The following is a 15,418-nucleotide window of genomic DNA, read 5'->3' on the forward strand; positions in this document are numbered from 1 at the left end:
TTTGGCATGCTGGCCTTCAGTCAGGATGAGTTTAGGAGTAGGAACGTTATGCTACAGTTACATGGTATACATCATTGGTAAAGCTGCACTTTGAGCAGTGTACTGTTTTAATCAGCCTATTATAGAAAAGACATTGTCAAAATGGAGAAGATGCAAGAGGGATTGAATAATACTACCTGGATTAGAAGGCCTGCATTATAGTGAGTTGGCTATAATGGATCTTAATAAAATTATCCAGGGTACCGATAATCTCTTTTCCTCAAGGGTAGGGAATCCAAAGCCAGAGGACACAGATACAAGGGAGAAACTTAAATAAGAAATCTGAGGGGCAACTTCTTTACATGAAGGGTAGCAAGTATCTAGATTGAGCTGCCAGAGAAAGCAAGTATATTTCTAACATTTATGAAATAATTGGTTTGACACATGGAGAGGGAGGGCTTGAAGGGTTATGGGCCAAAACAGGCAACTTGAACTAGTTCACACCGACATCCCTACCAGCACATCAGTCCGGGGCAGAGGCACCCAATACTCCCTCAGCACCAACTCTTCACCTCCTCCCCCCTCCAATTCAACGCACAAACAACACAGGTTACAACTATCTGCATCACATCCTTGCCCTGCACCTACCATCCACACCTCCGTATACCAACTGCTATCATCCCAATCTTCACCTCTCCACAGACCCCACCTTCCATCAACTCCCCAGTCATCATGGGCTCACCTTCACTCCTAAGCAGGTGTGAAGGGCTCGGGAAACTCAGACATGGCAAAGCATTTGGAGTAGATGGTGTGAACCCCAAGGTCCTGAGTTGTGTGGAGTTCTCCAGCACATTTTCAATCTGATTCACAGCCTAGAAAGGGTCCTGTGTGGAAAACAACGTGTGGTTCCAGTAGCCAATCGAAAGTCTTGAATTCCAGTGGACCTGACCTCACACATCATAAAGACCCCAGAGGCTGGTGCTGGCTGACATCTGATCCCTGGTCAGATCAGCCTTGGATGCCCCTGCCTTTTACTTACCAAGAGCACATTGGAAGTTAATGATGCTGTCATCTATCTGCTGAACAGAACCTACTCCTATTTGGATAAGCAGTGCTGCACTGTGAGGATCATGTCTTTTGATTTTTCAAGTGCCTTCAATACTATACAGCCTTCTTTGCTAGGGGAAAAGCTCTGTTCAATGAAGAATGGCACTTCCATTGCATCCTGGATAATAGCCCAACTTAATGGCAGACCAGTTTTTGCAGCTTCAGAGCTGTGTCAGACATGGCTATAAGCAGCAAAGGGGCTCCACATGGGATTGTATTGGCTCCTTTCTTGTTTACCCAGTATATCACAGACTTTAGATAAAACACCGAGTCATGTCATCTCCAGAAACTCTGACTCTGCAATTGTTGGGTGTATAAAGGGAAGATGGGATGATGAATACAGGGCCCTGGTGAAGGACTGTCAAATGGTGCAAACTGAATCATCTGCAGCTCAACCTCAGTAAGAAAAAAGGAGATGGTGATGGACTTTAGGAAGACTAAGCCTGCTTGCTTCCTGTTACTATTGATGGTGAAGACATGGATGTGGTGAGGACTACAAGACCTGGATGACAGACTTGAGTAGAGCACTGACAGAGGCTTTGTTCAAGAGGAGCCAAAATCACCTCCACTTCCTGAAGAGACTGAGGTCCTTTGGAGTATGTAGGCCTCTCCTTCACATGTTCTGCCAGTCTGTTGGCACCAGTACAATCTTCTGTGCTGTGGTGGGCTGGGGCAATGGCATCACAGGCGATTCCAACAGACACAATACTGTATACTGATTAGAAAGGCTGGCTGTTATAGAAGTCAAACTGGACACACTGGAGGTTGTGGTAGAACAAAGGACCCTATGGAAAAATCCTGGTAATTCTAGATAATGTTTCTCACCCTCTGCATGCCACCTTGGCTGAAAAGATGAGCACATTCAGTAATAGACTAAAATGCACTGCTCCAAAGAGTGCTATGAGGTCTTTCTTATCCTCACCCATTAGGCTCTATAATGAGTATATCTATAGTTAGGGAAGTGATGGCCCCCTCCTGTTAGAACTATTAGACTGTTTGAAGCAACTTTTATTCTTTCTATTTCTCTTCTAATATTTATATCAATGCACTTGTAATGTTGCTACTGTAACACCAATTTCCTTTGGGATCAACCAAGTATCAGGAAGGGCACTTGTCACCATTGACTAGTTGAACTGAAGGACTCATTTTGGTGCTGTGCTACTCTGAAAGGTCCTTTCTCTTCTTTCATCTCCAGGCTGATTTTACAAGCACCAGATTTTTAAAAAAAATAAATGCAATGATTAATTGTTACAAGTTTTGATCATCTGAAAGAAAATCAGGTTTTCAAAAATCAAACAACTTCAAATTGCCTTAGTACCGTCAACACAACACTAATGTTAATTAGTGAATTAGATTGGCCAAGTATCTCAATAGGCCATAATATTCCTTTCATTTCAGCAGATTATTTATAATATTTACAAGTGGTGGTTTCTGTAACTTTATCTACAATGGCTTTCAAAAATTCTAGGTAATAAGCTTTTTGCATTTCTCTCCACCCTATCATATTCATTTGTAGCCTAGTTACCATAATGATCCAAGATCAAACTATCATCTATAATTAATCTAAACCATCACTTAGCAATGTCTGAGAAAATGAAGTTTAAGTAGTATTAAGAGGGTACACCTGAGGTAGTCATGATTATTGAAAGGATTACCAAATATCAAGTGGCAAAAGAATCTTTATTTTTAAAATAAAACAGCATTTTCTTTAATTCAAACATGCAAATTTCAGAAAGCTTTGTTTCTACACAAAATGTTCTTAACATGGTGGGTAGCCACATGATTGCCTGTATTTTAAGTCATGCAGTAAAATCTTCACAAATTTGGCACACAATGTATAACAAAAACATGACCAAGATTTTCATTGGAAGATTATACCCACAGTCCAATTAAATATCCATCTTTAATGGTTTTGTAACTTAATCCAAATTACCAGCATAAATTAAAAACACATCCTATTAAAAAAAGGCAGTTCTGACATACTACATTGAATTCTGAAATAAAATCAATTGACAAATGTGGTCACCACTCCTGCAAATCCTGTAAAACAAGGCACTTTGCATAACCAAGACATGCAGCTTAATGAACCAACATTAGTGAAGCAAAACTTCGTTGCTTTGATTTCAACAATAGTTAAAAGGCACCATATATTGAAAGCATCTTCTACCAATGATACTTGGACACTCAAAGACAACATGCACCATGTGACCTGTGAATGTTGTTTCCTTGTCAAAACTTTGCAAACACAGCCATACATTTTGGGATTGTCAAATCAAATCTTTAGATTAATTCTAGCTAGTTTGGAAAAGTGACAAATTTGAACGTTTGCTTACAATAAAAATGTAAAATGTTTAACTGAGATAACTAAAAAAATTACATGCTGTGCTTGTGTCCATTCGCTTAAACAAACTGCATTGCTTGAGAACATTTAAGCATTCAGCTTAAATTAGTCTACTCTACAGAGACCCATTAAAATCCAGCACTTTAGCTTTAAAGAAACCCAATATCATTGTATGTAGAACATTCAGACTTGTCTATTTATTTAGTTTTGGAAAGTTACTTTGCCTGCATGTTGCAGGGCAACTATGGCTTGGATTACTTTGCATCACTGTGTAATGCAAGTTATCAAAACTTATTCCTGCATTTTTCCAGATGCAAACTGAATGCAACTTACAGAAAACTCAAATGCTACAAGACAGAATGCATCCACAATAGAACCAATAGCCCAATTTGTAATTAAATTATTGAGCTCTTAATTGCACAAGGGCAATTGTGCAGGGCAGATTAATAAATCTGTTGCATCAAGCAAAAATATTTCAATATTTAATTGTAGAACAGCAAATCCTAAAAACGTACACAGTTAACAAATAAGAGACAAAGCCTTTTGCTGTATTCCAGCTACAGCTATTGTTAAAATATATTATCAGCAAGGTTAAACATCAGCATCAACAAATACTAATGCTTGGTGTTCTATTTGTCTTCTTCAGCAGCTTGGGCTTCTTCTACTGACGAAGTTTCAGTTACAGGACTATTCTGGCAGGTTATGGATTGTTCTTTATCAGACTCCATCCCTAAACTGAAAAATTATTAAACAAAGTTGAGAGCAGAAACACAAATAGCAGCAGCTTCCCCTAAAAGTGGCATTAAATAGAATGAGACAAAGTTCACAGATGTTTTCCTCTCCACATATACTACTTTGGGCCCTTTTTCATAAACTTACTCCTATTCAGCAACTACTTGAAACTTCAAGGCAGAATATTGAGGACAGACTGTATTGGCAGAAACAAAGCTCTTTACAACCAATGAAAAAGACACTTTTGAAATGAGATTGCACTTGTAGGAAATGCAGTAAACAAAAATTCACTAAACAGACAGGAATTTCTTACATGTTAATGTTAAATGGTCATTCCTGGTTTACAACCTCCCCACACATACCAAAATCTAGGCAAAGAGACAAGTATAGTCTGCAAGAAAAATAATACACAAGTAAGCAAAGATTAAGATCAACACAGATTGGGCAAAAGTCATAATGCTTCACAAGGGGCAGCAGTCTGTCAAATCATGAGTTTGGCTTTCATAATGTAATTGAGAATCAGACTGAAAATAGTTTTTCACCAATGGAATTAAGTGAAAAATTCCAAACTAAAATGTGAATTCAAACAACACTTGGGATGATTGTTAAGGGTCTGAACAATCTTAAGCCTCTGAACTTTTAGATGACAGCACTTGAAAGACACTGGACCAATCCTTATTCTAAGAACTGACAGAATGGCTCATTTGAATTCACTTTCAGAAGAAGTTACACAGCATGACAAGTTTCCCAGGGGCTCCACAAGGTCAGAAGTGAGCATGTCAAATGTCATCTGGTGAGTCAGATATCAAATCATTTGAATTTCTGAACAGTACAAAATTGCAATTTTGTACTTTGTGGAATTGGTGCATTTAGAAGCGTACAGTACTATACTCTTGGCTGAAAGCAAGTCAGAATACACAAGTTACCCTCCTCAAGCAGTAGAGAAGGGAGAGGGAGGAAATCAATATATAACCCTTTCACTACTGGCAACTTGTGCTATAGGGTGCAGGGGAAGGTGTTCCAGGTAGTCCAGCTGTATTATTATTTTTAATATACAAAATGAAGTCAATTTGTGGATACATCAAGAATTGAGTTATAGCTGAATTGTGTTATCCTTTACCATTCCCCCCCCCCACTGACCCCACCTCCCCAAATAAATTCCGACAGCAAATTGTGAATGTATTTAGTGAATTGTGAAATAGTTAAGGTATAGAAAACTGAGTAACATGTTTTTAACAAAATACAGAACAAATTAGAACATTACCATAAAACTGAATTAGTTCCCAACAGTAATCAACAGAAAAATTAATCCAGTATATTCTATGAACAAAATCAGCAATGCCTTCATACATCCTCCAGGTCTTCATTTTCATTGTAATATTCAAGATTACTGATACCTTCAAATTGTTCGTAGTTCCTAACTTGCAGTGAAATAGTTTCATTTTCACTCCCAGACATTTCTGGCATTTCCAAGTCTGAATGCTAGAAACTGCAATGAGCTGAATTTGCTTACCGCTTACTCCTTGCCAAATATCAGTGCAAAACACTGCTTTTTGAACACAAACACGCATCTGACGCCATTTAAAAACTGATCGCTCTAAGCATGGCGTAGCATCTAACTCCACACAAGTGCCCACGACTGCCACTAGTTAGAACCTGTTCAGCAATGGTCTCCTGCCTCAATTAAGCGGTACAGTGTCCCAAATAATTGAAGGAAATCCTAGCAATTTTCTTGATTGGTTTTGTTCTTCAAGAGTTGTCCTAAATAAACGAATGCTCTGATTAACTGATAGCCCAAGTAACCAGAATCCACTGTGTGCCCAGAATTCTAGCTAAGATGTTCTGAACATCCATAGCTCTTTGAAATTCAAAGATTCATAAGCCCAAGGCATTTTACATCTTATTTCTAAATGGCCAACCTTTTATCTGGACACTACATTCCCTTACCCCAATCTCTGCAAGTGGCAGAATACAGTTTCCAGACCTGTTTCTTCAAACCTTCAGGAATCATCAAGATATTCTATTACAACTTCCAGAGTATTGGGACAGTCTATTTTATCTGTGTGAAAGATTGTTGAACGTCATTTTAAGTATATATTTCTAAGGAATTAAAACCCAAGGAGGAAGATCAAGCATATTGCTACCTGTTATCCTCTATTACAGCTTGGTCAGCTTCTATAGCCGAGGATTCAACTTCCCCGCTACATTCACTGTCCTGCCCAGAGGGCCTACGAGTGTTTTCTTGTTCCAAGCTTAATTCCCTAGAAAAGAGAATACAACATTTCAATATAGAAATACTACTTTGAATTTGTGCAACTAGTTCTACTACATATGGTGCATTTTATATTGAGTCTGGCACAATGTGACAAATGTAGCAGAAAAGCAGAACATCAACTCAAACAAAAAGATCTTGCAAACCAACCAGAATGATTGAGAAGGCTTTTCTCTGAATTTGACAAGTGTGTACAGTGCCACTTGTTCAATTATTGATGCTCAAATAGGAAAAGGAAAAAAGTTTAAGCTTTCACCAAAATAAAAATTAGACAATTGCTGAAGATTCTGCAATTCTTTTCAAAAGCTGTCAAGAATCCACTTGAACTGCTACACAATCCAGCATTATTGTACAACAATGGAATGGTCTTCAAAAGGTTCCTCACATTCCAATTGTCATTTTCAGGCATCAGAGACTAGGCCAGCATTTTATTACCCCCCTCATCTTCCTTAAGATGGTTATGAACTGCTACAGTTTTCTGCTGAAGGGATCCCTCAATGCTGTTAGGTTTCAGGGTTCAGAACCAGTTAAGACAACAAAGCAACAAACACCTACAATGACACAAAGTGGTATTCTGAGGATACATGAGGAAGCATTTAAAAAAAAAAACTAGTTTCTGTAATTGTAAAATTAAGGGAAGGTGAACCATGTCCTTGCACCATTGCCAGAGTTTTTAAACAAAGCCACTGGAACTCAAATGCTAAAGCAGTAGTTTTCATGATTTGATCTTGAAGTTCCAGAAACTACGTCCAATAACCTGGTTAAGGTTTAAAAAAATGGCTGCTTATAACATTAAAATTCACAAAAACAAAAGACTCCATTAAAGTTTTAATACCTTACTCTATTTTCTAAAAATTCTACATGAAGATGCTTTTCTTCCAATGATGTCTTCAAAGATTCAACTTCTTTCTGTTTGTCAGCAAGTTCCTTTTGTAGTCTGTAGTTAGTTTCTTCCAAGGTTTCACAAAATGCCTGTGGAGGGGTAAAAAGAAATTTAATATTCTACATTTTTCATTAAATTCTGCTCTTATTACAACTGCAATACAAAATTTGAAAATATGACGAACTGACAATGATTAATCTAGAGGATTAAGGACCTTTTAATGAATGCTATAGACATGAGCTATTCTTAATTGTAGGAGTGAACTGGCCATGCCGACTGTGCTACCCAATGAGCTCACTGCATTAGGACTACAGGCCACGAAAGCGCTTCTATCCATGAACTTATCTAGATGGCTTTTAGCATTGCTAATGTGTCCACATCAACCATTTCCTGGCAGCACATTACTTTGCATGAACCTGCCTTCCCTGATACCAGTTTTAAATCGCGCACCTCTGAACTTAAACCTATGCCTTTTATTTCCCCAACCACACCCAGCAGCTGACAGAGGTTAAAAAGCCCCTCTCACTGTGAAAGCACAGGGAGAAGATGCTTTAAACCTCTACTGGGCCTCTCCATTTCCAGGAATAAAGTCTAGTCTACACAACCTCGCCCTCTCCTTCTAACTCAGGACCCCAAGTCCAGGCAACATTCTGGTCAATCTTTTTGCACTCTTTCTAGTTTAACATCTTTCCTATATCAAAGTGATCAAAACTACACAAAACTCTTTAACAATAATCATAGAAAACTACAGCACAGAAACAGGCCTTTTGGCCCCTCTGGTCCAGGCTGAACCGTTTAAACTGCTTAATCCCATGACCTGCACCTGGACCATAGCACTCCATACCCTCCCATTCATGTACCTATCCAAACTTCACTTGAATGTTGAAATTGAAATCACATTCACTACTTGCACTGGCAGCTCATTCCATACTTTGGCCACTGATGTTTCTCCCCTCATGCTTTCCTTAAACATGTCATCTTTCACCCTTTAACCCAAGACCTCTAAATTGTAGTCTCACCCAATTTCAGTGGAAAGAGTCTGCTTGCATTTCCCCATCATTGAGATGCTCCCTCAATCCAAGGGCTCACTTTCAAGGATTCTTCATCTGATGTTTGATATTGTTTATTAGTTCTTTCTTTTTGTATTTGCACAATTCACTGTCTTTTGCACACTGGTTGTATAATCAGTTGGTGCAGTCTTTCATTGATTCTATTATGGTTATTGGAGTTATGAGTATGCCCACAAAAAACAAATTTCAGTATTGTATATTGTGACATAAATTTACTTTGAACTTTAATGGCAACATTAGCACATGGTCTAAGGAGCACAAATTTGTGTTTCACTGGAGAACATTTTGTAAACTTTAATGAGGAAATCAGCACAAGGGAGCACATTTAGTAATAGAGCTAAAAAAAAAATCATACAATCAAGGTTCCTAAAATTCAAATAGATCAATCTTCTGTATATACACTCCTAGAAAGAATAGAAACAAAGAACTTTGTAAATTACAATCCGGATGTTGGTACTCTAATAGGAAGCATCAAATTATATCTAATTTTGAAACCATTCAAGATATTGATTTCAATAGTTTTAAATTTCCACAGAAGACAGCTACAATTTAAGTCTGATATGTAAACAATTGATATCCATTAACCTCCCCATATTCACATAAAGAGCATGAGCAAAACCAACAAATCTGGAACCCACATTGACAGTTATGCAAATATAAATACAAAATCCTTTTACTCCCAAACTTAACCATGCACTATTTTCAACCAACTTCTGCAGTATTAGTAAAAAAATGTCCAAGCACTGTCAATGGAACCAAGATCGAATAACAGTACAGCTCAGTTAACATTTTCAGTAAAACTTCAGTCTTACTTCTCCACTAAAATCTGGCAATGTTTGTGACTTACATAATCCTGTCCAATGTTATATTAGAACCAGTTGTATCAATATCAGTCTCTCCTAACAATCTTCAATGTCTACAAAAAATAAAATGGCATTTGTACAAAGCCCATTCACACACCCTGATCATGAAACAAAAACTTACCCTACTCTCTTCTAAACTGTCAAAGGGACCTGGTGGATCATCTAGACACAAAAACTCCCTCACTGAAGTGCTGGAAGAACAAAAAACAATGTTAATGTATTTTATTAAAGTAGCTTTTACAAGATCTAGTTTTGATAGTATTTGATTTTAACTTTGAACATATCTCAAGGCTACCAGCTCAAATGATCCAAGAACACAATATTGACAATACATCACAATACACTAGTGTTCCTTCCCTTAGGTCAAAATAATGGGACTCACTACCTGTTCCACCTCTAGAAGCACTGTTCATTTTGCACTGAGTTCTTTTTGTGTCAACATCACTTCCTGCACATAAGCTGTTTATTGGCATCATTTCCTGCACGGGTTAATTTGGATTTTGATTTCGAGCAAACAAGGTAGAAAAAGTAGATGATCAGCCATGATCTCAGAATAGCGGTGCAGGTTCGAAGGGCCGAATGGTCTACTTCTGCACCTATTGTCTAAAAACATCTCCAACCACTCTTTATGTGCCCTTGAAACAGCAATATCTGTGAGTCTTAAACTTTAATATTGGTAAATAATTAGTACATGTACATTCAAGTATGTTTATAACTATCAAACTATTGCAGCTCCACAAGTTCACTCTAGTCCATGGCATAGCTGTTGAATGTTGCATGTGTGTATTACCTTGCTTAACATTGACCGTGAGAATAATCTATAATTTTTTTATACTAAGGTGCATGACAATTCTGTACTGAATCTAATATGCATTTTACTTAACTGTCCGCAGTTTCACAAAGTTTTCTCATTAAAACCTTGGAGAGCTTTTCAGCTCAGATGATTTGAGGTGTTTAACTCTCTGCCTAGCTTTGCAAGCAACAAACTGCGAGGGCAATAGATTGCACAAGCCCAGAAGTCCCAAACGTCAGTGCATAGTGTAATTTCTTTTACATGGAATAGCCAGGGCACACTAGCTACCACAGGAGTTTTTCTGAAATCCTGATCCAGTAACAAGTCCAAAGCAACTGGAGAACAGGCTTACTGTTTTCTATGCTGAGCACAACATGCAGTTTGAATTATATTTTATTAACTTATTTGTGGTAATATTTTTTAATTGCTGTGTGCAATATATGTATTATGGGTACACCGTGGTCTGAAATGCTGTTTCATTTGGTTGAATATATGTACTGACAGATGACAAACTTTAGGTTCTGCTACCAATTTGCAAGAGCCCATTGTTCAGACCATCTTGTATTGGACCAAGATGTCACTGTCAAGCAATTGTGGCTAAAAGCAGCACGCGCCAGATCATGCACATTTACAGGTTGCCTGTTTTTGTGCCTTTATTTGTAAATGTGGTGTAGAAAGAGTGGATGAACAAATTCATTACTGATTTTCTACTTGTCTGTCATCTCCAAATGATTCTGAACATCTTGAAACACTATTGCAAATTGGCAGAACTCCCTGTTAATCCTGGTTTCAGAATTGATTATTCTTTAATCACTTGGCAAAGCAAATCAGCAAATAAGCTGATTAAATTAAAGCAGAGTTAAGTTATGCCTTTCATCTATTCAGAGGAATAAGTATCATGCCGCAACTTGTCCTGTTAAAATCAAAGATCCAATCGTGCACATGAAGTTTAAACTACTTCACATACCTGTTAGCAATATCTTTGTGTGCTACTAGATTTTGCAGAAATGCTTGAAGGCCAAGTTGACGTTCTTCAAGAAAATTAGGGTCGTAATTATCCTTGAACCAACGTTTGGGAGGAAGTGCAAGACGAAAACCAGGAAACATCTCCTTCAACTGAAAGAAATTTGAAGAACAATTTTATTTCTCCAAATGCTCTTTAAAGCCCAACTCATTGCTGGAGATCCTCTGTCAAACTGTGGTCAATGAAGCTATTTATACACACACCACACACACACAGGAAGTGTATATATATATATATCTCCTGTTATAATACTCACGTTGCTTTGGTAAGCAACATTTTGATAATCTATGAAAAATAGTTTATATTAGATGTTAAATCTAGAATTTGCATTGACTACAAAATGAACTTAAAATTAAAAGATAGCTTGTATTTAAATTTCTTGAATCACCTCCATTTCATAAATGCTAGCAACATTCCAACTTTTCTATTAAACAAAATACCTGAGTGATTTAATAAATGAAGTCACTTAAGACTTTCAACTGTACAGAAAAATAGTTAACTCTAATTGACAAATTTGGTTTAAAGGCAATGTAGAATCAAACTAACTGGCCAAATGCCACAAGTCTTCAAAATAAATGTTTGTGACTGTCAGTTTCTGAAAATTAAACGTCATTTTAAAGCCTTGTTGATACACAAGCTACATGTATTTTTGATAGGAGAAAATAATGCAAGCTCACAGAGTAATTGAAATAATGAATAAATACATTTACAACACTATTAGCAATAGTAATAATTTTCAAATATTTTAGTACTGATTGATGCTGAACTTCTTGATATTATGGACAATGTGCTTATAATTCCATTATTAACTTGGAATTAATCATAATTACATGGATAGTCAATCGATCTTGAAACAGGTGATCACAAAAGTAACCAGCCTTTGCCCATAAATATAAAGGTGCAGTTAAGCTCAAGGTCAGAGTACTTATGAAGATACTGGCAGCTGATTGGTAGATTAAGAATTGCAGTTGTATTTCAAGGGAAGGTGGTTTTGTTTTGTTTAAAATCTCTATCTGGTATATTTGCTGCAGGAACACTACTGGCCATTCTTGAAGCAAACCTGAACATTAACCAGATCTTGCTGCAGGTCAAAATATGCTACTTCGTCGTTAGAGATGTTAAAAGACATAAGTGGAATAAATCAGTGAATAACTGCTTTACGAGAAGCATGACAAAGATTTCTGTGCCAAGGACAATTTTACAACTAAAAACCAGGCCACCACTAGGCCACTGATCTCCACAAGCCAGTCTTCCAAATGGCTCTTTTCTCACTTGCACTTAATAGATCTTAGTTCTGCTAGGGATTTAGAATGCAATGAGTTTTAAGGCATCTTGATGACAATGGTAACTACACTTGCTTTCTTTTCCTCTCTCTTTTTACAATATTTTTATTCAGAAGAAAAAACAAGATTTACAGAGTGCAACACATAGATACATCTCAACATAAATTGTGTACATTCATATATTGTAATAAAATTGATCAAAATGTTATAGCATATCACATAAAGGTATACCACTCTAATCAAAAATTTAGATAGGTCATACATCATAAAAGACTTTTTATATTTATTAAAATAAAAGTCAACCCCCTACCAACTACCAAAGAAAAAAGCTGATGGATGATAATAGATAATTAGGGAAAAAAAACATATTCGCTTAAGAAGAGAAAATAAAAATATACATAAAAGTCTGTGCACTGTTAAACTTTATAAATTGGAAAAGTAATTTAGGAATTTGGAAGTGTGCCACACCTCGATCAAACGAGATTTCTGAAGATCTCTGGGGAGAAAAAAAAGTTTTGATGCTTAGCAGGCTAGAAAAGGATACTGAACCATTTCTAAAGAGTTTGGGATCCACCAATCCACAGTCAGGCAGATGGTATACAAATGGAGGAAATTCACTGTTGTTACTCTCCTGAGTAGCAGTTGACCAACCCAAAAAAAAATCTCTCCAAGAGCATGGCATATAATATTCCACGAGGTCACAAAGAACTGCAGGGTGGAGTCATAGGCCTCTCTTGCATTGGCTCATGTCAGTGTTTACGAGACTACCATCAGGAAAACACTGAACAATGGTGTGCATGGCAGGATTGCAAAGAGAAAGCCACTATCCTCCAAAAAGAACATTGCTGCCTGTCTAAAGTTTGCTAAGGACCACATGGATAAGCCAGAGGGCTATAGGAAGAATGTTCTGTGGATATAAGAATACAAAATATAACATTTTAGCTTAATTGAGAAGTGTTATGTTTGGTGAAGATGAAACTGTGGCAGTGTCACATTTTAGCCTGGTTTGCTGCCTTGGAACAGGATAGCTTACCATCATCAATGAAATTGCAAATTCTGAATTATACTAGCAAATTCTACAGGAAAATGTCAGGGTATCTGTCCGTGAACTGAAGGTCAAGAGAAAATGGGTTATGCAGCAAGACAATGACCACACCCCCCCCCCCCCCCCCCCCCCCAACCAAAGAATGTTTGAAGAAGAAATTTCATGTTTGGAATGGCCAAATCAAAGTCCTGACCTTAATTCTACAGACATGTTGTGGAAGCAGTTCATCAATCATGCAACGTCCCAGAGTTAAAGCAGCTTCGTAAGGAGGAATGGCCTAAAATTCCTCCAAGCCTATGTGTAGGACTGATCAAGTTACCAGAAACATATGGCTGAAGTTATTGTATTGGGGGGGGGGGGGGGGGGGGGTGTCACACCAGTTACCAAAAGTTCACACTTCTCCAGTAAATATGTAATACTGGATAATTTTCTCAACAAACAAGTATAATGTTCTGTGTTATTGGTTTAATTGAGTTCTCTCTTTAGTTTTAGGACGTGTGAAGATCTGATCACATTTTAGGTCATTTTTATGCAGAATTACGAAGTTTTACATGGTTCACAAAATTTCTAGAACCACTGTAAGTACATGCACTTACTCAGCTGCTAATGAAATTAAGAACCATCGATATTTCCATTTTATTGATAGCAGATAAAAACAGGAAAATAATTGTACAAACCTTATCATTTAGCCGTGAAAAGTCTGTGTATCTCCTGAAAACCACCCAGCTTTCTTCCAGATGATTTTTCACAAGTATTTTATAAACCTATAACACAAGTGTAATGCATACACCTCAGTATTTAATAACATGTCAAACACCAAGTCATCTTAAAATCATTGCTAAACAAAATTAAACAAGTCTAATTCACTCTTGAGTGTAAGTAAAATATAGGAATGAAATTATATCACCAAGCACCATCCCCTACAAGGTGGGGTATCTGGATTTTGAACAAATGCTCTAGGACCTATTTATTTATCTATCTATTTATTTATTTATCTATTTATTTCTTTTATAGGCATCAAATATATTGGTTACTCAAAGAGAAAAAGCAAATCATTTTGTATTAAAAGATCAAAATTTGGGTTTGTAGTAAAGACAGAGCTTCAACAGTCCAATTCTGTTCCTACATCTTATGGTCTTATTAGCAGAGGGGCAAAAATCTTTGTACAAGTATAAAATATCCTCAAACATATCTTCCATTTTCACTAAAGGTACTTTCAAAATTATGACTTATTTAATCAAAATCCAATTTTCTGTATAAGTATTTAGCAACACTAGAGAGAATAAAATTTTAATTTTAGTTTAGGGAAATAAAACAAGCTCAGACAGTTAAAATATTCTAAGTACAAAACTTTCAAAGACTAAGCAAGTCCCACTCATGCATAGCAGCTGAAATACATTCCAACTGCTGTGCAAGATAAACACATTACACAATGATACTTCACATTCAAGCAGAATTAAGATTTTTTTTCTCTTCTAGTGTATTCTCTTAAGAAAAGAGTAATTTGTCTCTCCCAAAAATTAACAAAAATCCTTATCAGATAACAGAGTTGGATTAAATGCCAAAATCTGTTTATATTGGAGACACCCAAAAGATTTAAAGATAAAAACACAGGAACATAATCTGAAACAGCAATTGCTTTATATCACAGGATCAAACCAATGGAATCAATTGACTTTCAACAAAAAAATAAATCAATCCTGGAATACGTGTGCGTGAACATGAGAAAAAAAGAGTACTCTTTATCTGTTGGATACAAAAAGTGCCAAACTTCAACAATATCACATTTCATTAGAAAAGATTGGATAAAGGATACAGATCTACTAAAAGTCAATGTTTAAAAGATAAGCGATCTAAAACAGGGTCTAGACAATAATTGAAGTCTCCTCATAAAACCAGAGAATACAGACTTAAATCTGGTAAAAGTGAAAAAAAATGTTCAAAAAAAAACCTGGATCATCTATATTATCAGGGTATACAAATTAGCAAGAACCATGAATTTATTATCTAATTTCCCTGAGACTGC

General features: G+C 36.7%; 1 protein-coding gene across 4 annotated transcripts in view; it reads right to left on the reverse strand.

The window, feature by feature from the left end:
- Nucleotides 1–2,747: 2,747 nt before the first annotated feature.
- snx16 (sorting nexin 16) overlaps nucleotides 2,748–15,418 on the reverse strand; it is a 48,125-nt gene continuing 35,454 nt past the window's right edge. For 3 of the 4 annotated variants that reach the window (XM_073044010.1, XM_073044020.1, XM_073044029.1), the window contains exons 3-8: nucleotides 14,070–14,156; nucleotides 11,008–11,156; nucleotides 9,369–9,438; nucleotides 7,267–7,403; nucleotides 6,304–6,420; nucleotides 2,748–4,162 (exon numbers count right to left, since the gene is read on the reverse strand). In XM_073044010.1, the coding sequence (XP_072900111.1) occupies nucleotides 4,057–4,162; nucleotides 6,304–6,420; nucleotides 7,267–7,403; nucleotides 9,369–9,438; nucleotides 11,008–11,156; nucleotides 14,070–14,156 (666 nt within the window). In that variant the 3' untranslated portion in view covers nucleotides 2,748–4,056. The remainder of the gene's footprint in view (nucleotides 4,163–6,303; nucleotides 6,421–7,266; nucleotides 7,404–9,368; nucleotides 9,439–11,007; nucleotides 11,157–14,069; nucleotides 14,157–15,418) is intronic. The other variant, XR_012098771.1, reaches the window with a different exon arrangement.

Source organism: Hemitrygon akajei, chromosome 1 (genome assembly GCF_048418815.1).
Source record: "Hemitrygon akajei chromosome 1, sHemAka1.3, whole genome shotgun sequence".
NCBI classification, from domain to species: Eukaryota; Metazoa; Chordata; class Chondrichthyes; order Myliobatiformes; family Dasyatidae; genus Hemitrygon; species Hemitrygon akajei.